At 35.7% G+C, this 26158-nt stretch overlaps 1 protein-coding gene across 1 annotated transcript in view; it reads left to right on the top strand.

Annotated features, from left to right (window-relative positions):
• Positions 1-2342: 2342 nt before the first annotated feature.
• hspa4l (heat shock protein 4 like) overlaps positions 2343-26158 on the top strand; it is a 35926-nt gene continuing 12110 nt past the window's right edge. Inside the window, exons 1-12 of the mRNA XM_685413.10 lie at positions 2343-2682; positions 5086-5143; positions 5229-5369; positions 7337-7459; positions 7555-7654; positions 11431-11564; positions 11651-11895; positions 14843-14919; positions 15012-15163; positions 17987-18093; positions 20321-20454; positions 23277-23473. Of these exons, the coding sequence (XP_690505.2) occupies positions 2576-2682; positions 5086-5143; positions 5229-5369; positions 7337-7459; positions 7555-7654; positions 11431-11564; positions 11651-11895; positions 14843-14919; positions 15012-15163; positions 17987-18093; positions 20321-20454; positions 23277-23473 (1575 nt within the window). The 5' untranslated portion in view covers positions 2343-2575. The remainder of the gene's footprint in view (positions 2683-5085; positions 5144-5228; positions 5370-7336; positions 7460-7554; positions 7655-11430; positions 11565-11650; positions 11896-14842; positions 14920-15011; positions 15164-17986; positions 18094-20320; positions 20455-23276; positions 23474-26158) is intronic.

Below are 26158 nucleotides of genomic sequence, written 5' to 3'. Positions count from 1 at the left end.
TATTTATATTTTTAGATAAAAGCCCTGAAAATAATGAAAACAAAAAGTGCAATTCATCTGCAGTCTTTTATAAAACAAAATATATACGCTATAGGAAAAACCCTAGCCCCCTTTTTAAATTATATTTAGTTATTCATCATTCGGTTTACTTTATCTTTATGTAATGGTGTTATTTCTGTATGTTATTTGTTACTTTTTTGCATCTGTTCTTTTTTTGTAATGTGAAGATTAGTAGCCACTTGTTAGCGCATAAGCCTAGGCAAGGCAAGTTAAAGACTATACGATACAATCCTTAAAGCAGAGATGCCCAAACTAAGGCCCGCGGGCCAAAGTTGTTCCATGGTATCCTTTAATTTGGCCCATCATCTCATATGAGAAGAGGGAGAATGATTGGGATGGTTTTGATATTGTCCATTCAAATTTAATGTAACCCTTTAATCTAGTTTGTATGTTTGTTTGTTTTATTGTTAAAAGCTAACTGCTATTAAATGTTTCAATTCAGTGGTGTAAATAATTTAGATTTGGGTTAAATGTACACACTGTCACCCGACAATGCAGAAAATTGGTTAGCAAATCAAGTTAAAGGCAGATTCTGCTTGAAAAGTGTATTCAGCATTGAAATCTGCTGTGTTATAAATGTGATTGTTTATGTTTTTATTGCAATAAGTTAAAACTTAAAAAGTTACACAGCATTAGTTAGAATGTTATAAAGTAATGTTTTCTATTTATTTTGAGATATCCTGAAATAAAATAGGAAATTACCCATGACAACTTTAATGTAATGTTGTTTAGTATATTTCAGCCCAGGGCTCTCGATTATTTGGTTTTTGGCCATTCATACAAAAAGGTTTGGGCACCCCTGCCTTAAATGGAACTTTTGCAAGTTTATTTAAATAACAAATTTCAAAAAGTGATTTACATAAACAAGAATAAAAGAAACAAGAAAATAAAATAAAAATAAAAACAATAAATAATTAAATGATTAAAAACAAGTTTAAATGTGTTAAAACAGGTTTAAAGGGAATGGAAAAAAGGAAATAAAATAAGAAGTAAAATATAATTTAAAAATATAATAAAAACAAGCCTATATATTAGTAATATATATTGTCTGCTCTTTCAATGTGTGAATGTTTATGTTTATCCTTGTATTCCTGACCATGTTCCTGTATTCCTGTGATTTGCACATTTTATTTTATTAAATTAATAAATAAAACGGATGATGTATTTAAATAAGCTAAAGTTCCATCGTAATTAGATATCAATGATTACATTTGAGTAATAACAAATACCCTTTAAGGTATTCTATAGTTTTTTGGTAATAATTAAGCAAGTAATATTTAATTGGTTAAAATTAACTGAGTAAATGTAAGTAAGTATAAGTATGTTAAGTCAAACAAAAAACAAATAAATTAATGCATTAATAAAATAAATAGTAATATTAAATAAGCAAGCAAATGGACACTGAACATTAACTGAGTAAAGGTAAGTATAAGTAAGTAAAATCAAATAAACAAACAAATAAATAAATAACAATAAAGAAATAAATAATATTAAAGAAATAAATAATATAAAAGAAATAAATAGTAATATTAAATAAGCAAGCAAAAGTGCAGTGAACATTTTAACAGCAAAATTTATTTAGAAAGCTGAATATTTAGGTGCATTTTTTCTTTCAATTCATCCACTTTGCTTTGTTTCTCATTGTTTGTGGCTCGCTGGAAAATGCTTTTGAAACCTTGTTGCTAAACCAAACGACCCTTTTACCTGGCTTTGAACTTTTTAAATAAATAAATAAATAAATAAATAAATGAATAAATCTGATTATTACTTCGACTGCAAAACAAGTTCACAGCTGATAGAATAATTATATGTACATTATTAAACTTAACATTTTGAACTCATTTCTTTAATGTGAAAATTGTCATCTCACAAGTTTAGTGACAGATATTTTAGATTGCTTATATGTTGATAATAGTAATTCATTCATTCTTAATTTAAAAAAATCATTATTTTTTTGCATTAATTCATGTATGTATGTATGTAGGCTATGTATGTATATGTGTATGTTACATAACATGTACTTATTTTGTAAAATAATATATGTTTTTTCCATTCCCACATCCAGAGATGGACCCCCTGACATTCTCATAGGTCGTTTAACTGCACGGTCATTCCCAGTGACGTAAAAATGCGAGCTTCTATCGCCAGGTTCTAGATTTTTCGTCCTTATATGTGAGGCTGCGCCAATCGAACTGTTCATCGCCATCCAGTAGCCAATTAGAACTCGCCGAGGGCGGGGCTAAACTCAATTCCAGGCTCTTGACAAATGCGCAGGTTTACCCATATTGCCGGTTGACATTATCAGTGGAGGCTGCAAGAATGCAGTAAAGCGTTCTCTCTGCAAGGATTAGAGGCGAAGAATTATCTATAAAAAGCCCGACTTACATAATAGCGAGTGATTCGTCTAGCGCACATACTGTAGAATAGGGGTGTTGTGTGTTTTTTTTATTCCACCCAGCTGCACACTGTTAAAACTGGACCGAAGGTGTTAAGAATAAAGAAATAAGGACTGAACATGTCTGTGGTGGGAATTGATGTGGGTTTCCAGAACTGTTACATCGCTGTTGCCAGGAGCGGCGGCATTGAAACCATTGCAAATGAATACAGTGACAGATGCACTCCGTAAGTATAGCCTTGCCATCCCTTGTTGTAAAATGATGCTGTGTGTCGTTACGCAACGTTTGCTGTTGCCTAGCTGGCCGAGTTCCCGAGCCAGTGCACTTTGCGACTGTCAGTTTAGTTAGAAAGATGCTAAAGCCCCTTCATTTTGCGTAAAACGAAAAAGTGTTGTAAGTTAAACCTAATCCAATGTTTGTACGCCTCGAAACGTGTCTGTGGTGAAAGTGGGCTGCTTTGATGTTTTATTTAACCTTTCTAGTTGGCTTAAAATGCTAAAAGTCTTTGTCCTTCATTTGATAGACACGATTCTCTCACGCCATTCACATGTAGAGTTGACCAGAATGACTGTTTGTGGCTTTCACTAGTGCACGTGAACCGTATAATCCGACACCCTGCATGGGGAGAAAGATCCACGAGACTGTGACCGACCGCGGCGTCGTGTGCTGTACTGTAGGTGTTCAGTCGACAAATCCACGCTCTCTCGGCTGGGCGCGGCTGTTCGACAAATCATATTAAAACGCTGTAAAACTTGATATTTATACAGTATTGTTAGAACACGACCTTTTAGACCAATGGCCTAAAGGGGTAACGTTATTGACAGTTGAGGTGTTGTAGGAGGTCACTGCAGTGCTTATTGAAATCGAATTATGTCGTTAGCGCATCCTCAGTTTATCATGCAACACCAGTTTTTGTGGATGACAGAAATATGAAGTATAAATCTGTCAAACAACTTTAAAATTTGCTCTGCAATTAAACTGAGATGATGACGGGTGTTTTTTAGACAAATATGTGGCTTACATTTGATTAAAAAGTGAATTATATATAAATATAATGGGATATGTATTTGTTACAGTATTCAAATGGGTTAACATTGGTTAATAAACACAACGGTTTATTGTTAGCTTATTCACGTTAGCTTTGTTCCATTTAACAATATTTTGCAACAATACATCATTAAGTCAAAAGTTGTACGCTGTTTTGGTTTTAGTTAGTAGTTATGAATAAACAAAATGCCTACTGAAATCCAAACATGGCTGTTATTATTTACTATAAAACATATTTTATGTCTGACAATGACGATCTAAAAGATGGAATTGAAAGTCATAATTTTCCTTCAGGTTAGTCCCTTTGTTCATCAGGGGTCGCCACAATGGAATTAATCCCACAGCAACACGGGGAGAACATGCAAACTCCACACAGAAGTGCCAACTGCAACCTTCTTGCTGTGAGGCGACAGTGCCAACCGCTGAGCCACCGTGTTGCTAGATTGAAAATCAGTTTGGATCAATTCAAATTATTATTATTTGTTGTAAAAGATTATTGTATCTATTCAATACTGATTTATATGAATTGAAATTATGGAAAAGGATTCTGAGAAAATGGCAGCAGGGAAATTGTCCAACACAAATTCACAAATACTCAGCTTAATGATTCAGTTGATTTTAGTTTAAATGAGATATTATATATTTTCTTTGGTGCTGTGAAAATGATATTGTAAGAGATAAGATCTTTATCTTTTTGTTAGACTTCATACCAAACCCAGCATACCTAAATATCAGGTGATGTAATAAAATATAAAACCTTTGATGGTCTTTGTGTTTTTGACATCTTAAGCCATAAAGAGTGCATTAAACTTTAAAGACTACAGGTTTCTGGTATCACATGAATGTTAATAATAAATATGGTAATAACGCTATCAATCATGGTAAGTCTTAAAGGAACAGTTTACCCCAAAAGTGTCTTTCAAATATCTTTCTTATGTTAAACACGAGACAGGATATTCTTAAGAATGTCTGAAAGAACAGCCATTTACATCAATAGCAGGAATAAAACACAACATGGAAAGCAATGGCTTTTGGTTTTTCTGTCATTCGTCTTCAGTATATCCTCCTATGTGTTCAACTAAAGAAACTCAAACAGTGGAACAAGTGGAGGATGAGTAAATGATGACAGAATTTTTATTTTTGGTGAACAATCTCTTTAACTGGCACTTTTAAATGCACTTAAATTTACATTGATTGCACTGTTATAATGGATAAATTATTAAAGTAAAGTATAAAAAACACAGAATCAGATGATTGCTTAGGGATTTTGACAGTGCCAGTCATAAATCTAGCCACTCTAAAATGCAGAAGTCATCCTGCTCCCTCCTGTGAGAAGTTACTTTGAAAACCTCCACCTGCTGGCAGTCTCGATATGCCTTAACATACCTTTTCAAATCTCAGAAGCTCATTTCACACCGCAACACAGTTTTTGACTCAGGAAAAGGCTCTTGTGGAGACGCTGTCCAAGGTGCTGATCCGCACCCTGCTCCTCCATATACTCTATAATGCATCAGTTTGGAAATAAAATATGGAGGCTGTTTCTTCACAATGTATGATACATTTATGTCATCTCTCTCGACAGAGCGTGTATTTCACTGGCCTCTAAAAACAGGACCATTGGAAATGCTGCTAAAAGTCAGGTATGAAGTGATATGTATGATTCATACTTTGTGAATTCTGAAGTATGTTAATGATCAAAGTACTTCTGAAACCTGTGCTCTGCAGATTATTACTAACTTTAAGAACACAGTTCACGGCTTTAAGAAGTTTCACGGTCGAGCGTTCGATGACCCGTTTGTTCAAGGAGAAAAGTCCAGGTTGCCTTATAGCCTTCACAAACTGGACAATGGCAACGCTGGAATAAAGGTAATTTATTTTTAATTGTGTATGGTCTTTATTTTATATTTTTGACCAACATTTTTAGTTTAAAAAAAGTGCATTGTCAAATCTTGCATTTGTTTTTTCTAGAAATCAATGACCTCTTTAAACTCTTGTTATTTGCAACACTGGTGTGCCTTGAGTGCTCTTACGGGATTATCATAAACATTTGTGTTTTCACACAAAAGGGTTTATGGAGCATGTGTTAATGTAATTTTCTTTTTATTTACCTGGCAAAAACATTTATGTTAGTACCAAAAAAAATGATTTACCCTCTGACCATAGAAGCTGTAGGGGACTTTTATCTTTAACATTAAAGGAACACTGTTTTATAAATAGGCCAATTTTTGTTTTATAAATAGGCCAAAAAGTCAAACTGTAGAGTTTTACCATTCAGCCAATCTCCGGGCTGGTGGGAACACTTTTAGCTTAGCCTAAATAATTGAATCGGATTAGATCATTAGTATCTCATGTAATCAAAAAATTACCAATTAGTTTCTATAATTTTCTTATTTAAAGATTGACTCACATCCATTCCTGAGTCTTTTTCCCTAGGAAACACTTACATAATGCTTACTAAAGAAGCAAGACTCAGTAATCGATGTGTGTGCACTCTCAGAAAAAGTGGTACAATGTTGTACCAAAGAAGGTACAAACCTTTGTCACTGGGGCATTACCTTTTGATGAGACAGAACTGTACCTTAAGAGAAAGAAACAAATTAGTATTATTGCAGTTTGTTCCTTTAAGGACATGATTTACCAATGTACCATGGGAAACCAAAATGTACATTTGTTTTTCAAAACCAGCACAGATACTATATTGTACAGTACCTTCATTAAAGGTACAAATCTGATCCAATCAAGGTATCACCACAGTGACAAGATACTTTGTACCTTAACAGTGCTTACCAAACATTTATATAAAATGTGTTAAATGTTTAGTTTACAATACCTACAGTTATCTGTTTTACCAGTTGTTTTGTATTATTGTGTTGTGGAACTTAATAATTAATGTTATACGTTTCTTTAAACATATACCTTTAAATCATGATTCTTGTTTTAATATAGAAATTATTCATAATATCACTTTGCCTTTCCAGTCATATGTATTTTTCTATTATTGTAATAAAGACGGAGTTGTGAACAATTGAGAACAATTGTGTACCTGAGAACAACTGACAACAATTGTGTACCTTCAATTCAACTGTTCCATAAAAGGCACAGAACAGTATCATAAGAGGCCTTTTTTGTATTATATAGGGGACAATTTTTACAAAGGTACAAATCTGTTCCTCAAGGAACATTATTTGTACCATTATCTATCTTTTTTTCTGAGAGTGTGTGAATGGTCTCAATATAGTCCATGTAATCGGGAGGTGAGCTGAAACTGGTGTGTGACTGCAGGACATAGTGGTATTTGTAGTTCTGTTTAGTGGAAGATGGGATGTATAGAGTGCCCTCTAGTGAGTTTAGTGGTGCACTCTACTTGATGACCATGACAGGTTGATTTGTACTTATTTGTTTATTTTTGATCTCGAAAAGGGGAGACCAGTATATCAAACTACACAGTAGGCTAGATCTAGTAGGCTAGATCTGCCAGTTTTAGACTGTTGACTCAGTACTTCCTTTGTATAGCATGCTTTACATGACCATGCATTGACAATTGTATGATTATCATTATAAGGAAAGTCAGATTTATAATATTTATTAGAATTATTAGAATACATATCAGGTCAAGGTCTTTTCACTATTTAAATGGCTGACAACTTACCCAGCATATTGTTTTGACATCCCTCATGGAGAATAAATCATCAATTCATGGAAAATAAACCATTATAAATACACATAACATTACATTCAGAGGAGGTGTAATTCACCCCTAAAAAAAGCAAAGTTCTACAATGTTACCCATACTCGAAATCCTTTTTTTAAATAATTTTTTTGCCATTTCACAGGTACGTTATCTGAATGAGGACAAGGTGTTCACCATCGAGCAGGTGACCGCCATGTTGCTTACTAAGCTGAAGGAAACATCTGAACATGCCTTGAAGAAGCCCGTTGTGGACTGCGTGATATCTGTGAGTTCGTCTGGATCAAGCTGACTTACAGTAGAGCTTTTGACACTTTTGACAGTGCTCTTGTCGTGGGTTTGACACGTTTGGGCTCTCTCTAGGTCCCCAGCTTCTTCACGGATGTCGAAAGGCGGTCCGTGATGGACGCAACTCAGATCGCTGGGCTGAACTGCTTGAGGCTGATTAACGACACAACAGCAGGTCAGTGAAATTAATCTGAAGACAGATTTCATGTTGGTTTTATCTTATGCTTTATGTTGGCCTTTATCTTATACTAGTGACCTAAAATCTTTAACATCACTTAGTCATCCTAAATACACTGATTTACATTGATACTATTCATAAATGCATGGAAAAATGTTGAAATAGCTGTTAAATGTAACACTTGCAATTTAACGTTGCTTATAATGTACAGTGCTCAGCATAAATGAGTATAGCCCTCACAGATTTCTCTTTTAAATTAATATGTTTTATAGAATGCTATACAATAATATATTTGTCTATATAGCCGGTACAAAAGCCGAAACTGGAAATAATCTGATAAAATATCTTATATTGGTCATGGTGCAACACAATAGTACACGTCAATGAACATGTTAGAACAAATAATAATAAGAGCAAAAATCAAGAGAGTTATAAAAAACATAATTTAGTTGAAATCTAGTAGTTTGTAAATGATTTTGCAACATCTCTTTTGAATTTAAATGTATTATCTTTCTTTACCTAAAGATGTTAGGTGACCAAACTCTTATTTGAATGAATATAAAGATTCAATAATACTGTTTTATTTAAATGCTCCAAAATAAATCATTTATATTCACTGAGAAATGGATAAAAATATTTATTTTTAAAAGGTGGTGTACTCATTTGCGTTGTGCACCGTATATTTTGAATGTGTGTCTGCTGTCTACATTTGCTGTGTGGGTAGATTTGCACACTGAACATGAATGACTAAATGGAATGGACACGTATTACTCAGTGTCTCATTAATCATGAGGATAATTAGATCGCTGAAGCAGATTTAATGTATGATGATTGACAGGAACTTCATTTATGAAACAAGTGATAACAATTTCCTCTCCTTATGCAATCATGTTTCTTTTGTCATTTTCAACATCATGGACAGAGTAAGTGCTGGCAAAAGTGTAATGGTATACAAAAATTACATTTAAAAAAGATTACAGTTTTTGGTACACTGTTAGAACATTTGTAAATGAAATGTAATTAAATTAGATGTCAATTAAATGCATTTTATTTATTTATTTATTTATATTTATTTATTTATATATATTTATATTTATTTAAGGAGTGCTAAACATACAATATTTGATATACACAGAATGCAAACAGCAGTCGAACAAAAATAGGAATAACAGGAATGTGTATAAACTCTAATGACAATCAGAATAATATTGATAGTAAATAATATTTATCATTCAGTTCTCCAAAGCTTAAACTTGGCCTTAAACAACCTGTAAATTACACATGGCTGTAATAACCCAATAATTATATTGCATTTGACATTTACTTTAACAAAACCTTAATATCAATATATAATTGTCAACTATCCATATATGATCTTCAATAGTACAAAAAAAATCCATCATAATATCAATAAAATCCATAATAATACTAAAGTTGGTGATGATGAAAGTAATATACTGTAATAATAATAATAATAATGTAGTAATAATAATAATAATAATAGTGATAAAAATGATGATGACGCAGTGGCGCAGTAGGTAGTGCTGTCGCCTCACAGCAAGAAGGTCGCTGGTTCGAGCCTCGGCTGGGCCATTTGACGTTTCTGAGTTCTCCCTCACAGTCCAAAGACATGCGGTACAGGTGAATTGGGTAGGCTAAATTGTCCGTAGTGTATGACCGTGAATGAGTGTGTATAGATGTTTCCCAGAGATGGGTTGCAGCTGGAAGGGCATCCGCTGCGTAAAACATGTGCTGGATAAATTGTCGGTTCATTCCGCTGTGGCGACCCCAGATTAATAAAGAGACTAAGCCGAAAAGAAAATGAATGAATGAATAATAATGAGAATGACAATGGTAATAATGGCAAAAAGAGACACATGTCCAATACAACATTTATGCTATCTTCTTTGTCAGTGATCATGTTTTTTTTTTTTTTTTACTTGTATTAAAAAGAAAGGAATGATAGCTATCATGTGCCTGCCCTGTCCCTTTGTTCAGTTTTCCCTCTGTCTTATGATCTGATTAGTTTGCACACCTGTTCAAAGTCTTTGTAAGCTTTCATCATCGTCTGTGTGTGTTCCTGAGCATGTTCCATTACAAACGCATTCACTCACCGTTTCATCTCAGGCGCAAATACAGCGATCTGCCACACCACATTAAAGAGCATGAAAACAACAGTTATTGCTTGATAAACTGGTCAGAATTTAAAAGCTGAGACAGAAAAAATAGAATTCTTGTAATAATTTTTTGGATTGTGATGATCAATATAGTGTCTATTCATGTTTTATTTATGACTCAACTAAAAGGTTTGCTTTGGGATTTAAGAATATATATTGATTCATTGCAATGAAGTAATAACATTTCAAACTAGAAGTAATATTGATGCTGGCCAGTGCTCCCCGGTGTGCAACTAACAGTTGTTTGTGCTGCGCAACAAGTGATGAACTGAAGAGAGTGTTTTTTTTCACAATCTTCTGAGTCTGTTATTTTCTCATCACCAATTCAAGCTGGATTTTGTCTTGTTTGACAAAGTTAAGTCAAGAATATTATATTTCCAGTGTTCCCACACATTCTGGAAAACATTGAAATTAAGAGGGTTGTTAGGAATTGACCTGAAATTGATAGAAATTACCAAATGTCCTGAAAATAATACTTCTTGTCCTGTTTTTTTTATTTTTTATTATTTTTTTTTTACATTTATGTTTTTTGAGTTTGAAATAACTTACTGTTTATAAGCTTAGATATAATGACAGCTGAGCTAGGCCATGGCTTCTCCTGCACAATGGAATTTGACCCTCTGTGGTTCCTGTAGCTCAGTGTTTTTCAAACTTTTTCTGCCAGTCCCTGATTTGGAGGTACACTACTTGACAAGTCTTGTCACCTTTTCAAGTTTTAGGAACAACAGATAATAACTGGTTCTAGTTGATCATGTGGTATCAGAGGTATTCAGAGTTCATCAAGATTCTTTAGATTCATCTTCAATGCCTCCTCCTTCATCTTACCCCAGATATGCTCAATAATGTTCATTCTGGCGACTGGGCTGGCCCGTCCTGGAGCACCTTGACCATCTTTGCTTTCAGGAACTTTGATGTGGAGGCTGAAGTATGAAAAGGAGAGCTATTCTGCTGAAAAATTTGCCTTCTCCTGTGGTTTGTAATGTAATAGGCAGCACAAATGTCTTGATACCTCAGGCTGTTAATGTTGCCATCCACTCTGCAGATCTCTTGCACGCCCCCATACTGAATGTAACCCCAAACCATAATATTTCCTTTCCTATCTTGGGTCCATGTGGGGTCCAATAGGTCTTCTGCCTTATTTGTGATGATTGGGATGCAGTTCAATAGATGATTCATCAGAAAAATCTACCTTCTGCCATTAAAAAAAAAGATCAACTAAAAGTCAAGTTATTATTTGTTGCTCTTAAGACTGTGATTGAAAAGAAGACTTTTGTCAGGTAGTGTACACTTATTTCAGATAGACTGTTCAAATGTTATTTTGAGTCATCTAAATTTACTTGAAACATCAAGTTGAATATTTAACGTTCTAAAAGGTCTGAGGGGTGTTTTAAGCTGAAACTTTACAGACACATTCTGGAGACACAAAAGACTATTCTTAAATCTTGAAAACGGGGGTAAAATAGGTGACCTTTAAAAATTATTTTTAGGAACTTCCTGTACTAGAAAAAGAAAAATTGGAATTGAATGATTTTTTGAGCTATTCTCAAGTCTGTCTAGTATTACAGTTCACATGTGCTTATTTAATTGTTTTCTTAGTGGCCTTGGCCTATGGCATCTATAAACAAGACTTGCCAAACCCAGAAGAGAAACCCAGAAATGTTGTGTTTGTTGACATTGGCCACTCATCCTACCAAGTCGCCATTGCTTCCTTTAACAAGGGGAAATTAAAGGTCTGTGTTATTCATGTTACCTATTTTACTTTTAATCTTTTACAAAGCCATTATCTAAAGTATCATTAAACCCTTGTTTGTTTCAGATGTTGGCTACAGCATTTGACCCATATTTGGGTGGACGCAACTTTGATGAAATACTTGTAGAGTATTTCTGTGAAGACTTCAAAAACCGCTTCAAACTAAATGTCAAAGACAACCCGAGAGCACTCCTAAGGCTCTATCAGGAGTGCGAGAAACTGAAGAAACTCATGAGCGCTAACTCTTCTGATCTGCCTCTCAACATCGAGTGCTTCATGAACGATATCGATGTACATGGGAAACTGAACAGGTACTGTTTTCATTCCTGTACATTAGTTTGTGTCTCGTTTACATGTAATTTAGTTGATTTTACTGAACAAAAAAGAGATTATTGAATATTTAATTGTTACAAGTTACAATAGACTGTAGGAAATTTTGTGATTTCAGCCTCCGGGTCACGGCACCAAATTGTAGGAAATTTCATAAAACAAAACTAGGAGGCCTTATCTTCAAAAAAAAAATTTATGAGAACGTGCTAATTGTTCTGCAGTCAAAACAGGCATCTTCAAAGAAGTCTGCAAGAGTCCGACCGACCGTTTTAGAACACAGGTGTCAAACTCAATTCCTGGAGGGCCGCAGCTCTGCACAGTTTAGTTCCAACCCTAATTAAACACACCTGATCATACTAACTAAGTCCTTCAGGCTTGTTTGAAACCTACAGGTTAGTGTGTTGGAGCAGGGTTGGAACTAAACTGTGCAGGGCTTCAGCCCTCCAGGAATTGAGTTTGACACCCCTGTTTTAGAGGGATAGTGGTAAGCTGAAGATGGGGAGAATTCTAAATGAGTTAGATAGTTGAAAGAACCTATCAAGACACTAAAGTGTCACCCACCTGGATTTAATCAAAAAAGGAGTTTGCTCGGCCTGAATGGATCCACAAAGACAAAAGCAGAGTCATCGAGACCTGATAGTCAGGAAGTGAATAAAGACAATAGGTTAAATGTCTAATGCTTGGCCTGCTAGAGTTTTGAATGTAATGAGATTTTTAAAACAGAAAGAATATAACTTTTAAATGTAGTATTTTATTGTTAATTTGAAGCTAGATTATATAAATTTGTATTCCCACAACACCCGCTAAAATGTATTTTAACCTAAGCTACAAAAAATGTTACTTTAACAGGAAATATAACCACAAACACAACAAAAGTCCTATAAACAGTTACAAAATGTATAATTTCGTGGGCCAGATTAACGTGACCCTAGGCTGGGTCAGTTGGCATTTCTATGCTGAGTTTGCATGTTCTCCTCATGTTGGCATGGGGTTCCTCTGGGTTATCCGGTTTTCCCCACAGTCCAAAGACTTGCGGTAGAGGTGAATTGAATAAGCAAAATTGGCCGTAGTGCATGAATGCAAGAGTGTATTGGTATTTCCCAGTGATGGGTTGCAGCTGGAAGGGCATTCGTAAAACATACGCTGGATAAGTTGTTGTTTCATTCCGCTGTGGCAACCCCAGATTAATGCAACCCAAGCTCATTCTGAAAACAATGTCCCGCGGACGTTTCTAGAGACCGCGATTTATGTGGCTGGAGGTACGGTGGCTGCATTTCATTTTTTTAAGCGAATGCTACAGGGCTATGTGACGCTGCTCCTCTTCACACTCGCCGTCTGACAGCTCACCTCCATGTGGAGGTCTTTCTCGCCGCAACCAGTTTGTCTGCTTAGCTCGTCATATATGTAGGCGGAGCAGAGACCCGGAGGGGAGGCAACCGCGACGACCAGGTTTGAGCCAGGGAAGGGCGGTTCCAGAAAACTGGTAAGACAAAAACAACGAGTTCACAACAGGTTGAGAATGTGGTGAAATCCGAAGATGCTGTCAAAATCAGACGAGGGCATTTCTTTTTCTGAACGTTTTTTGTAAATTGTAGGTTGGGTTTAGGGAAGCAAGCAAGGGCGCGGGCGGGCCAAGGACGGGTCAATCTGTTAAATCGGTTGGGTTTAGGAAAGGAGGAGGAGGGTGGGTCAGCCAATTGGCCAGTCACCCAGTCAATCATTCAGTCATTCAGTCAGTCAGACAGACGGTCGCTGGACAGCGGCCTACAGCAGCTTTACGCAAGAACAGCGCGGGCACAAACGGAGCTCGCGAGAGGCGTTCGAAATGCAAAAAAGCGCGCACAGCGGCCTCTCGCAGATTCGCGAAAAACTAAACCTGGACAAATACTAACCTCCCAATTTGTATTTCTCCAGAAGTTTGTCTCCAGAAACATCCGCGGGACTATGTTTCCAAAACGAGCCTTGGTTGGATTAATAAAGGGACTAAACCAAAAAGAAAATGAATTAATGAGTGTTTGAAATAAATCGCCTATTTGGTCTTTAAGAATTTAGTGCGATATTGAGTAATCATACAATATTCGAAATATTGTTAAAGGCACTCTACATGTTTTAATAATAATAATAAAGAATTATTCAGAATTATTTTTAAGGGCCCATGATATCATTATTGTGGGTGTTCATTATCACAATAAATGATTTATTGAATATTTGCATATGTCTAATGGTGTGTTTATATAGTGGTATGTCACTGGCTGTTGTCACTATGACAATTGCGTCAGTGTGGAGCTTTAGCTTTACTCTCTGAAAAGTGTTTTACTAATTTGGAGCAAGATGTTTTTAATAATTTAAAATATCATAAAATTTCATATGATTATTTATTATTTTATATTATTATTATATTATTATTATGTTTTTAAGTACAGTTTATAATGAGTATGTTGTTTCAATTCATAAATAGATGTTATGCCGAATGACCATTGAATAGTATTTCATCAATATTCAGTCATTTATCTAGCTATCTATTTTTATTTACTGTTATACAAGGTGGTTCATTACGCTGTGGCTACCTCTGAAATAACGAATAGGCTGAAGGGAAATTAATGAATGCATGTTAATCAAAATAATTTCCATTTAACAGTTTAACAATTTATTTTGTTGTTATTCTATTTTAAAGCCTTTTGTTTACTTGAATATTCCCTTAAACTCTAATAGTGCTTAGACTGTTGAAGTGCTTCTATCTCATTGTTTAATTATGTTACCACTTTAATAAATAACAGACTTGTTAATGGCTGTTGTAAGTAGATTCAAAAAGTTGTGAAATGAGACATATGCAAATGAAGCAATTCAGGCTTAACACCTAAGGATAATTGTTCTTTTGAAGTAGTATTGATGGCTTAAACAGAACCCTGTGATTGTGATTGGACACAGGACTCAATTTGAAGAGATGTGTTCCCAGCTAATGATGAGGGTGGAGGCACCGTTGAGATCAGTCATGGAGCAATCAAGTAAGCAGCAGCAGCAGCAAACGACCCAAAGAATCAGTCATTACAGATGTCAAATTGAAATCCATTCCTGATTTGAATTCTTCTTGGTACAGAGCTTAGCAGAGACGAGATCTATGCCATCGAGGTGGTTGGCGGAGCCACTAGAATGCCAGCTATAAAAGAGAGAATCTCAAAGTTTTTCGGGAAAGACACCAGCACCACACTAAATGCAGACGAGGCTGTGGCTCGAGGATCTGCTTTACAGGTAAAACAAGAAACAACTATTTATTCATGTGGCATGAGTTTAAAAAAACAAACAAACATAAAAAAATAAAGAACCATGATCATAATCGAAACATATTTGGCAATGAAAACAACATGTCCTCAAGCTTATATGATCAAAAGAGTCATTTGTGACCCGTACGATTAATAAAAGTTTTTATTAAAATATTGTCCATAAAAATCCACAAAAAATATGTTGTGCATTTTTGTCAGTGGTAAAACTCAGGAATCATACCAAATGCAGCTCAGTTGGTAGAGCGCTGTATTCAAATAGAAAAACAATCATGGGTTTGATGCCATAAAGCGTGTGCTGGGAAAATGTGCACATTGATGGACTGTAAATCATCTTCCAAAGTGTAAACATAGACATCAGTTTTGTGAATTTCATTTAATTTCATACTTCATTTCAACCCAGCAAGCGTTATTTGTGTTTACAGCGTATTCGCAGGGTCTTAAAAAGTCTTAAAATGTCTTAAATCTCAAAAACTAAATTTTAGGCCTTAAAAAGCCTTAAATCTGCTGAAACATTTTGTTGTAGGTCTTAAAAAATTTTCTTAAACAGGTCCTAATTTTCCTTTGTTCATGTATAGCTAATCAATCTGGCCATCACTCAGTAAAACTTAAAACTTTTTATTTAAAAATGTTATTTTGATTCTATTTAGCATAATGTTTTAATTATTTTCCTTACAATAACATTTGTTTAATAGTTCTCCATGTATTTACTGCTGAAGACACTGACCTGGACAGATATTTGTGCATATATTTAGTTTATTATTTTATTTTATATCATCAAATACACTGGAATATTTAACTACGAATGTGAAGTCTGTCTGATCTGTTTATTTGATGATTTGTCTTATTTTTGGGGTATTCTTACTCTGTGTCCTAACAACACATGACAAGATTCCAGCAACAAACCTCTTTTTGTCTGTCTGCAAAAAATGTGATGCGACATCCCAGAAACATTTAAATACCAGCCACTGCACTTCCAATGAAGTGGTAAAGGCCAATAACCTCAATAATATATATTAAACCTTTTTAACATTATTAATAGGCTACTGGGTGACTTGCTACTGAGTTAACAAAAATAAAGCACATAATCTGTACCTGCGGTGATAATTGTTGTAGTATGCTGTTGTTGTTCTGTTGCAAAAAGTAAAATAGAAAATAGGGTGACACGGTGGCCCAGTAGGTAGTAGATCGCCTCACAGCAAGAAGGTCGCTGGTTCAAGCCTCAGATGGGTCAATTGGCATTTCCAAAGACGTGCTGTAGGTGAATTGGGTAAACTAAATTAATGGTTAGAAGATTAGGACAGACTAACGTGGAAGAAATTCCTAGATATGTTGCAGTATGCTGTGTCGAGTGTAGTATCCTATTAAATTTCCACTGACAGGCCAAATTTTGCCTTGTTTTAGCCACGTTATCCATGCTAGACATCTATTAGATTAGTTTATTAGACAAAATTGCTTAGTGCTTATTTTTATGTCCACTAGAGGGAGCTTAAATCACTAATTACCCACCCTCATTCTGTTCCCATCCCCTGAGACCCCTGAGAAAATGAATAAATATAATTATGACGTTCATCTTCCAAACACCAAATTATGCTTTTTTAGATGAAATCTGAGAGCTCTCTGTCCCTCCATAGACAGCAACGAACCTGAGACGTTCAAAGTTCAGAAAAGTAACAAAAACAGTGTCAAAACAGTGCGACTTCAGGAGTTTAAATGTAAAGCAATGTAAAGCATTGTCGCACAAAAGTGTTCTTGGAGCTTTTTTTATAATTAAAGTTGAAGTCACAAGAAATGTTTTGACAATGTTTTTGTTTAAACTTAGGTCAAGCTTTGAACTAATCGAGTCCATAGCTATTTATGAAGGATGAGGGAGCTCTAGGGCGGACTGGGACAAAAATTCAGCCCTGGCACTGTAGCCACACCAGCCCACATTACCACACTGACACAGCCCCACCCACGGACACGCACATTTACTATTTATTTTGGTGTAAAGATGGTGAAATAATATGACATTCTTGCCAGATTTTGATTATGTCCGGGTAACCTTGGATTGGGTCGGCGCATCTTGAAACCAGGCAGCAGTTGCCGATTGGGCCAAATGCTTAACATTTATTATCAATATTAATTTTATTATCATCATCATAATATCATATCTAGCAAAAGATAAAATCTGTCTGCACTTAAGTACAATACATATAAAAATAAAAAAACTGACCGGCCCACATTTAAAAATTGGTCCAGCCCTTCTGGCATTTGCAAGAATTGCCAGATGGCCAGTTCGCCCATAGGGAGCTCTCAGATTCATCTAAAATATCTTCATTTGTGTTCTGAAGATGAACAAAGGTCTCAGGGGTTTAGATCAACATGAGGGTAAGCAATTAACAATAGAAATTTTTTTTTTGGGGGGGGGGGGGGTGAACTAACCTTTTAAGATACTATAACTATAAGTCATAATAAGCTGCGAGCACAAAATAACTATTTGGTCATTTTTTTAGATGAGCAAACTCTCAGTGAAAATGGCCTTGTTAACAGGCGGTATAGATGTCAGCAGAGGTGTGAGCAGTGTGATGTGTGATACAGAGCAGTTCAACACTTGTGCCAGCTCACTGGGGAGTTTGTGGGAGAGGTGTAAAAACAAGATGAAATCTGTGTGATGCATGCATGGATTACCATGCAACGCTGTCTCTGATTCTTTACGCTAATACCACATTTAGACCGCTTATGTAACTGCATTTGCTTGTGCGTATACTTGAATGTTTATTTATTTATTTTCTGTATGTGTGTTTGTGCCAAGTGTGCAATCCTGTCTCCAGCCTTCAAAGTTCGAGAGTTCTCCATTACAGACACAGTTCCCTTTCCCATTACTCTTCGCTGGAAGTCTCCTACAGATGAAAGTGTTGGGTAAGAGACTCTACTGAAACCATTATTACCTCTTCGAATCCAGTGTGGGTACAGTTTTAAAAATTTGGATTAATAAACCTTACCAGCATATGTTTTATTTTACTTAAATATATGTTTATGCAAACTAATTAAACTTTATTTTTAAAGTTTTATATTCAGTAGATGTTTTAAGTCAATTTAGTTGACTCAACATAAAATTTAAACAGTCTATCTGAATAAAGTGTACACCACCTGACAAAAGTCTTGCCTTCGATCCCAGTTGTAAGAGCAACTAATAATAACTGGACTAATAATCAATCTAGTTGATCATTTGGAAAAGTGGCAGAAATTAGATTTTTCTGATGAATCATCTGTTGAACTGCATCCTAATCATCACAAATACTGCAGATGACCTATTTGAACAGGCATAGACTCAAAATTCTTTAAGAAATCAGTCAAGTTTGGTGAAGGAAAAATCATGGTTTGGGGTTACATTCAGTATGGGGCATGCAAGAGATCTGTGGATGGCAACATCAACAGCCTGAGGTATCAAGACATTTGTGCTGCCTATTACCTTACAAACCACAGGAGAGGGCAAATTCTTCAGTGCTCCTTCTCAAACTTCATCCTCCACATCAAAGTTCCTGAAAGGAAAAGAAGGTTAAGGTGCTCCAGGATTGGCCAGCCCAGTCACCGGAAATGAACAATATTAAGCATTTCTGGGGTAAGATGAAGGAGGAGGCATTGAATATGAATCAAAAAGATCTCTATGAACTCTGGGAGTCCTGCAAGAACGCTTCCTTTGCCATTCCAGATGACTTTATGAATAAGTCATAAACTAAAATCATTCTTTTTCCACTGCACCATAACTTCTGATAAAAATGAATTCTGATACCAAGTCATCAACTGGAAGTCAAGTTGTTACTTGTTGTTACTAAAACTTGGATAGGCAACACGATTTTTGTCAGGAAGTGTATTGTACTAGTTACTTATTTAATATGGGTTGCACCGAAATGAGGCGCAATTTTACCAGTGTTGCTATGACATCAGTGTAAGGCTATTGCAAGCAGCAGGAGCAAGAATACTACAAAGAAATGTCCTGTCGGCATATTATTTGAACAAATATGTTTTCTTTCCAATGAGCATGTGTGGTTCATATAAAAATAAGTATAGGTGTACATGAGCAGCATATGCATGGATAATTATTATATTGAGCTAATTTGAAAGGGAAAACTTAACTAAACCATATAATATATCTTATATATATTATCTTATATATCAGGTATATATATATTATCTTATATATCAGGTATGTCAGCAGTCCCTAGAGGAATTAAATACAAGCACAAGAAATGAATGAGTGCAATTTCTATTTCTGATTAAAATAAACGCGATTAAATCTTAATATTATTATTCATTATTCATCTCCCTGCTGGTGAGAAGAGTGAGTATTAGAAAGCAAAGCCTGTATCGATACTATCCAAAAAGAAGATTGTATCATTTGAAATATTTCAGTATCGATATTTATCAATATTTAGTAAAATGTTGATATTTATTGATAAATCAATAGTGCTGACAACACTACACCCTTGCATGTGTACGGAGAGTGAAACTAGCACGCTGAAAGCTACTGGGTAATATTGCACAGAACATCCTTTTATTTAGCTCATATTTTTGGCCATTTTTTCTTTTGACCAGAAAATGCCATTTTTCAATACACTTTTAATAATATTTGGCATCCCAAAATTTTTTGCATCCCTGATTTATGTACTGATGCTCAGTGTTCAGGATTTGAACAAAACCCGCCAAGAATTAAACGTCAGCATTGAACTTGTGCCAGTGAATCATACTTCAAATCATGCAGCTTATTGAGGATTTAGGTGTGATATTACATTTCCTGGCAATCATAGTTTGATTTGCACCTGGTGGGCCATAAAACTTACATTGTAGAAGGGCTAAATCACCCAGTAATAGGAATATAACACAGATCAGCTGCAGACGAGAAACTTGCAACGAACTATAGCATCCTAGTTAATGCGTAATGAGGTTGTGAAACCACAGGGAACATGCTAGGCTGGAAGGGCATTCACTGCGTAAAATATCCATTTGCTGGAATAGCTGGCGGTTCATTCCGCTGTGGCAACCCCTGACTATCTGAAGGAAAATGAAAAAATATAATTATGACAAATACAGCAAGTGTTTAGAACTTAAAAATCTGTTTTTCCACCTGTTCTTTCCTTGTCTTTAGGGAATGTGAGGTGTACAGTAAGAACCACCCAGCACCTTTCTCCAAGATCATCACCTTCCACAAGAAGGAACCGTTTGACCTGGAAGCATTTTATAGTTGTCCACATGATCTGCCCTATCCAGACGTCAGAATAGGTCTGTATTACTGTATGTGTTTCATTTCTTTATCAGGATTATTCTGATTACATTTTGCAAAGCCATTCTTAAAGTAGACTTAAGGGGATAGTTTCTCCATATTGAAATTTTTGCCATCATTTGTTTACTCGTTACTGTTCCAAACCTGTTTAAGTTTCTTTCTTCAGTTGAGCACACAGGAAGAAATGCTGGAGAAAGCTAGAAACCTGTAGCGAAACCCAACGATTTTTCTAATATGTGGTTACAGGTTTCCAACATTCTTCAAAATATCTTCTTTTGTGTTTAACAACACCTTAGACTGAGTAAATACACATTTTTGGGTGAACTATCTCTTTAATCACAAACCTATTGCAATTAGTTGTAAATGTTTCACTTTGAGTTTGCGTCAGATATTTCCAGCCTAATTTACCTCCAAAATGAGACCAATCTCTCTGGTGCGAAGCCCAGGGGAACCCTAAATAGTCATTCATGTCCTCATTTGATTAAGAGTGCCCTCAGCATTGTTATCCACTGCGTCCGAGCACCTGTTATATCTTTACACGTTAACTGAAGTGGGTTAGGGTGAGGGGGGGTCACAGAGGTGTCAAAATACAACCTGTCAGCCAGTTAATTAGGGCTGAGACACGGCGTCCCTGAAGCGCCTAATCCCATCACACCACATACGCTCTGAACTCTCTTCATATTAAGTGTAAGGTAGTGTGTGTGCGCCTGAATACAGGTTTTATATGTCAACTCTGCAAAAAAAAAAAAAAAACTATGTAATGTAATGCTCTTCACTTTTCATATATTTCACCTCAGTCAGGATGAATTTAGTTTAATTGTGCATGTTATACAATGTGCCCCTGTATTTTAAAATTGAGGGTCAATTTAAATGATTTCAGTGGCAAACTTCCATTCGTTTTTGACCCTGTCATATGGAAATCTCATGAATTGACCCTCCCATTGCTGCAATAACAACTTCTAGGAAGGCTTTCCACAAGATTTAAGTGTGCTTTTTGGGAATTCTTTTTTTATGATTTGAACTTTTTATTGATTTTTCTTGTTTCAATAATGCACACGAACATCAAATAGAGAGCATTAACATAAAAACGGAAACACACAAAATAAATAAATACAATGAAAAAATAACATCATATAAATTAAGTTAACCAAACCAAAATACATACAAGGAAAGAAAAAGAAGAAAAAGAGGGGGGGGGGGTGTTGCTAATATAATAGCCTAATTAATATTTTGTCTCTGTGGGTCGCAGATATTTAGAAATTTTCCCCCCATTATCAAAAAAAAATTAATTCTTCCATGTAAACTGTACAAGAGTTTTTTTTAAAAGCCGCAACTCATCCTAACTCTGAGATCTACTCGAAGATCGGAGGTCTACTGGAAAATCTCTAGTTTTTAACAATTACCTGTCTGTCTAGCATGATACAACTCTGTATCCGCTGTGATTTAGCTTTATTCATGTGGCTTAAGGGACAGGGGTCATCAAGTATGCATAAGCTTGGGCTAAAGTCATACTGGGTCTGCAATTTTCATGCACATCCCTCCAAAAATGTTGGACTTCTTTGCATTGCTATAATACATGAAATAGGTTACCTGCTTCTTCTTGGCATCGCCAGCATTCTGCATTATTTTTGAAGCCTGCTCTAAATAGTCTTTTAGGAGTTCAGTAAAATCTATGTAAAATTTTAAACTGCATACGACATGTTCAAACATTCCTAGACATTAATATTAAATTCCAAGCATTTTCTTCCCAGTTCTCATCTTCAAATGTGCATGCCGAATATTTTTCCTAAATTATCATGACTGCAGAACTAATATTTTGAATCATTTGACTAATGAGTAGTGCATAGTATTTAGAAGCTTCATGGCCAGTGCCTTTAATATTGCGGACCATGTTATCAATATTTTTACCCTTAGCAGAATTTCAAGGGGAGCCAAAGACATTTGTGAGCAAATGTCTCAACTATAGATACCTCCAGAACTGATTATTAGGCAGTTTAGATTTATGTTTAAGTCTTTCAAAAGATATTAATTTGTCATGTTCATAAAGGTCTTCCAAAATGTTATTATTATTATCTATCCATTCCTTCCATAATACGGGTGTTCCACCTATTAACAATTTTGGATAGGCCCAGATGGAAGATGAAAGACTTAGGAAAGGGTTAGATTGGAAAATCTAGAAGTCCATTTGTGAGGTCAGGTACTAATGTTGGACAAGAAAGACTGGCTGACAGTGTCTGCTGTAATTCATCCCAAAGGTTTTCTGTTGGGTTAAGGTCAGGACTCTGTGCAGGCCATTCCTGCATACCAAACACTCATCCATGTGAAACAAAAAAAAAACTATATATATAAATAAATCAACAGGGTTGCAGGGTGTTAAACTTGATGTGTTGCCACGGAAAGTTTAAAGCAATGCATTATAAATGAAGTCAGATTCAAAAACTCACACGGGGGTATTTGAAACCTACATGTGAAAGGGTTAAGGGTCAACACTGGCTGACCCCGCACTGTTATTTTATATGTTGCTGTTGTTCTGAATGGCTTCCACATTGTTATAATACCGTTTTAAAGTTTTAATAGTCAGGAAATTTTAAAAAATGACCTTATTGCATAGATGACAACTTATTAAATTGTCACAAATTCACTGAGCTCCTGAGAGAAACCTGTTCTTTCGCAGATATTTGTAGAAGCAGTCTGCATGCCTAATGCTTGATTTTATACACATGTTGTCATGGAAGTGACTGGAAATTCTTAATGCAAAGATTTGGAAGGGAAAATTATAATGGCAATATAAAGTATTATTTTCTGCTTTTGTTGTGTCCAGGCCGCTTTAGTGTACAGAATGTTGTGCCGCAGCCTGATGGGGACAGTTCAAAGGTCAAGGTGAAAGTGCGTGTGAATGTGCATGGCATTTTCAGTGTGTCCAGTGCATCTCTGATAGAGAAGCAGAAAGGAGAGCCGGAGGACGTGCAGATGGACACAGAGCCTACTGTACAGAATGAAGGCAGGCCAGAGGAGCAGGTAGGAAACTTTTTAGGTTCAATTAATTAATACCTAATTAATAAAATTAGTTTGCATGTTGTTGCCGTATTTGCGTTGCCTCCGGGTGCTCCCGTTTTACCCACAAGTCCAAAGACATGCTCTGTAGGTGAATTGGGTAAGCTTGTCTGTAATGTATGTGTGTGAATGAGAGTGTATCCCAGTGATGGGTTGCAGCTGGAAGGGCATCCGCTGCTTAAAACATATGCTTGATAAGTTGGCGGTTCATTCCGCTGTGGCGACCCCAGATTAAGGGACTAAGCCAAAAATGAATGAATAAATCAATCAATCAAATTCAAGTCTTGTGGGATTCTGTAAACGACAAGACTAGAGAGAAATATATTAATAATTAGATAAACCAAAAACAAAGAGATAATTTATTACTCTTCATGCTGATTTAAGTCAGTGTGAATTTCTCTTTTCCTGAAACACAACAGTTTTCATTTTCGCTGGTGTGACTAATTTAAACTCGCTGCTGTTGGCACTGAAAGTGACACCTCTGTCCTGAAGACACAGGAGGAGGATTTGCTGTTGTTGTTGTTGTTGTTATGTTTGGTATTGCTTTGTTTAGGTTTGCAGAGTTCTGATGTGCCATCAACAGTTTTTTTCAAAGCAAGCCTAGAAAAATAGCAAAAGTTTTTGGTCGGAGGTGAACAGATAGCCAGGGGGCGTATAAGTTTCTTATCGTAGGTCTTAGCTCAAAATAAGATGAATTTGTATTACAGAAGCAAATCCAAATTTTATTTGGACTTTTTATCTAATCTAACAAAACCGTATCTTATCTCTAGTTAAGAAATCAAAAATTGTCATCAAGTTTGACAATCCACTCAAGCTTGTGTCCAAGCAACTAATGCCAAGTTCACAGGTTTTGACAAATTGGTGCTCGTTCACGTGAGCAATAATCACACAGTGTGAACCATCAAAGATGCGATCTAAGAGAATCGCCAATGAGTTGCGATGCCCTTGAGATAATTGGCATGCTAAATATATCAAGCTTGTCTGTTTGACGTTTCATCTGAGCAATATCACAAAAAAGAAAAAAGTTGAGGAGAAATTGCTAATAACCTTCAAACTCAGTTGAGCAAATATGTACATTTTCTACCCCATTAAAGGTTTCTTTCTCATTTTGTACTACGTGTTTTTAGTTGTGAGACGTAGTGTGGACAAAGTTGTCTGTTGTTCTCCAATTGTAAAGTCATGCAATGTGAAACCCCCTGTCGCCGATCCAGTGCAGTGTAAACACAGCAGCAACAAAACGTTAGCCCAGATAGTCAGTGTGAAAACACCTGTGTCATGATTACTTTGGAAATCATGCAGTCTGAACTCGGCATAACACTGCGCAAGCTGCTAATGAGTTAGCAAAAACAAAAATGAATAAACAAAATCTGCAAAAAAACAAAACATTCATTAGTCACTTTTACTAAACCGGTGATGCTCTGTGACGCTTTGTTTGTCTCCGTAGCAGTTCCTGTGCTAACTGTAATATCATGTTGTGCAGCAGTCTTTAATTACTGTGTTTTGCCATGGAAATGTAACACATCTTCAGGGTCCTCCAAGAGTCTTCATTTTCAATCATCATTAAATGTATTGCCACTGTTGGTTAGCACATTTATAAACTTTTTCTTCTGTTAGCATTCTAATATCTTTGAAGTTAGCACAGCGGTCAGGTTGCCCCACAGCCATTTACTTATTTCTTTTCTCCTTATATATGCTTCCTCTGGACCCTATTTTTAGAAAACATGGTTTGTCTTTTCACTGTTATGCAGATGACACCCAAATCTACCTGCCTTAAATACCAAGTTCATGTGGGCTAAAGATTTTATGCTATGCTTTTCGGATGTGAAAGCCTAGTTGTCTTTGAACTTTCTAGATCTTAATGAGAGTAAGGATGAAATAATTCTGTTCAGCCTATCAAACTCTTTTAGAGCACCGATAGTTAATCTTGAAAAATTAAGTTTTTCTATGAAGCCCTGGGTAAGAAATCTGGGTGTTATTCTGGATGATGGCTTGAGCTTTGACAAACAGATAAATGCAGTGGTCAAATCCTGCTTCTTTCAGCTTTGAATTTTAAAAAACAGTCAAACCTATTCTATCTAGAAAAAAAAAATAGAAAAAATAATCCATGCTTTTATTACCACTAGATTGGACTAATGTAAATCAGTATACTTTGTAATTAGTCAGAAAACCTTATCCCGTTTAGAATTAGTTCAAAATGCTGCTGAAAGGCTTTTAGCAGGTACCAAGAAACATGACCACATTACACCAACTTTACGCTCTTTGCACTGGTTGCCTTTGCACTATCGTGTTATTTTTAAAATTCTTCTCTTGATTTTTAAATCTCTAAATGGCATAGCACCTTCCTATCTGTCAGACATATTGATTGAGCATCCGTCTGGTCGGCCTCTTAGGTCATCTAACTAGAAATTGTTATGCATCTCTGAGTTGATGCTGAAATGCAGGGTTGACCGTGCCTTTGCAGTAGCTGGCTGTAAGTTGTGGAATGCACTGCACCTCTATATTAGATATGTTTAATCTCAGTCTGTTTTTAAATCTAGGTTGAAAACTTACCTCTTTGATTTGGCATTTTATCAATAAAAATTGTCAGTTTTAGCTATAATTTTATAATTTTATATTTTTCTTTGTAGTGATGTGTATTGTGCAGCACAT

The sequence above is a fragment of the Danio rerio genome, chromosome 17 (genome assembly GCF_049306965.1).
Source record: "Danio rerio strain Tuebingen ecotype United States chromosome 17, GRCz12tu, whole genome shotgun sequence".
NCBI lineage: Eukaryota > Metazoa > Chordata > Actinopteri > Cypriniformes > Danionidae > Danio > Danio rerio.
Note: the sequence above shows the minus strand (reverse complement) of the source record. Positions and strands in the feature narration are given on the sequence as shown.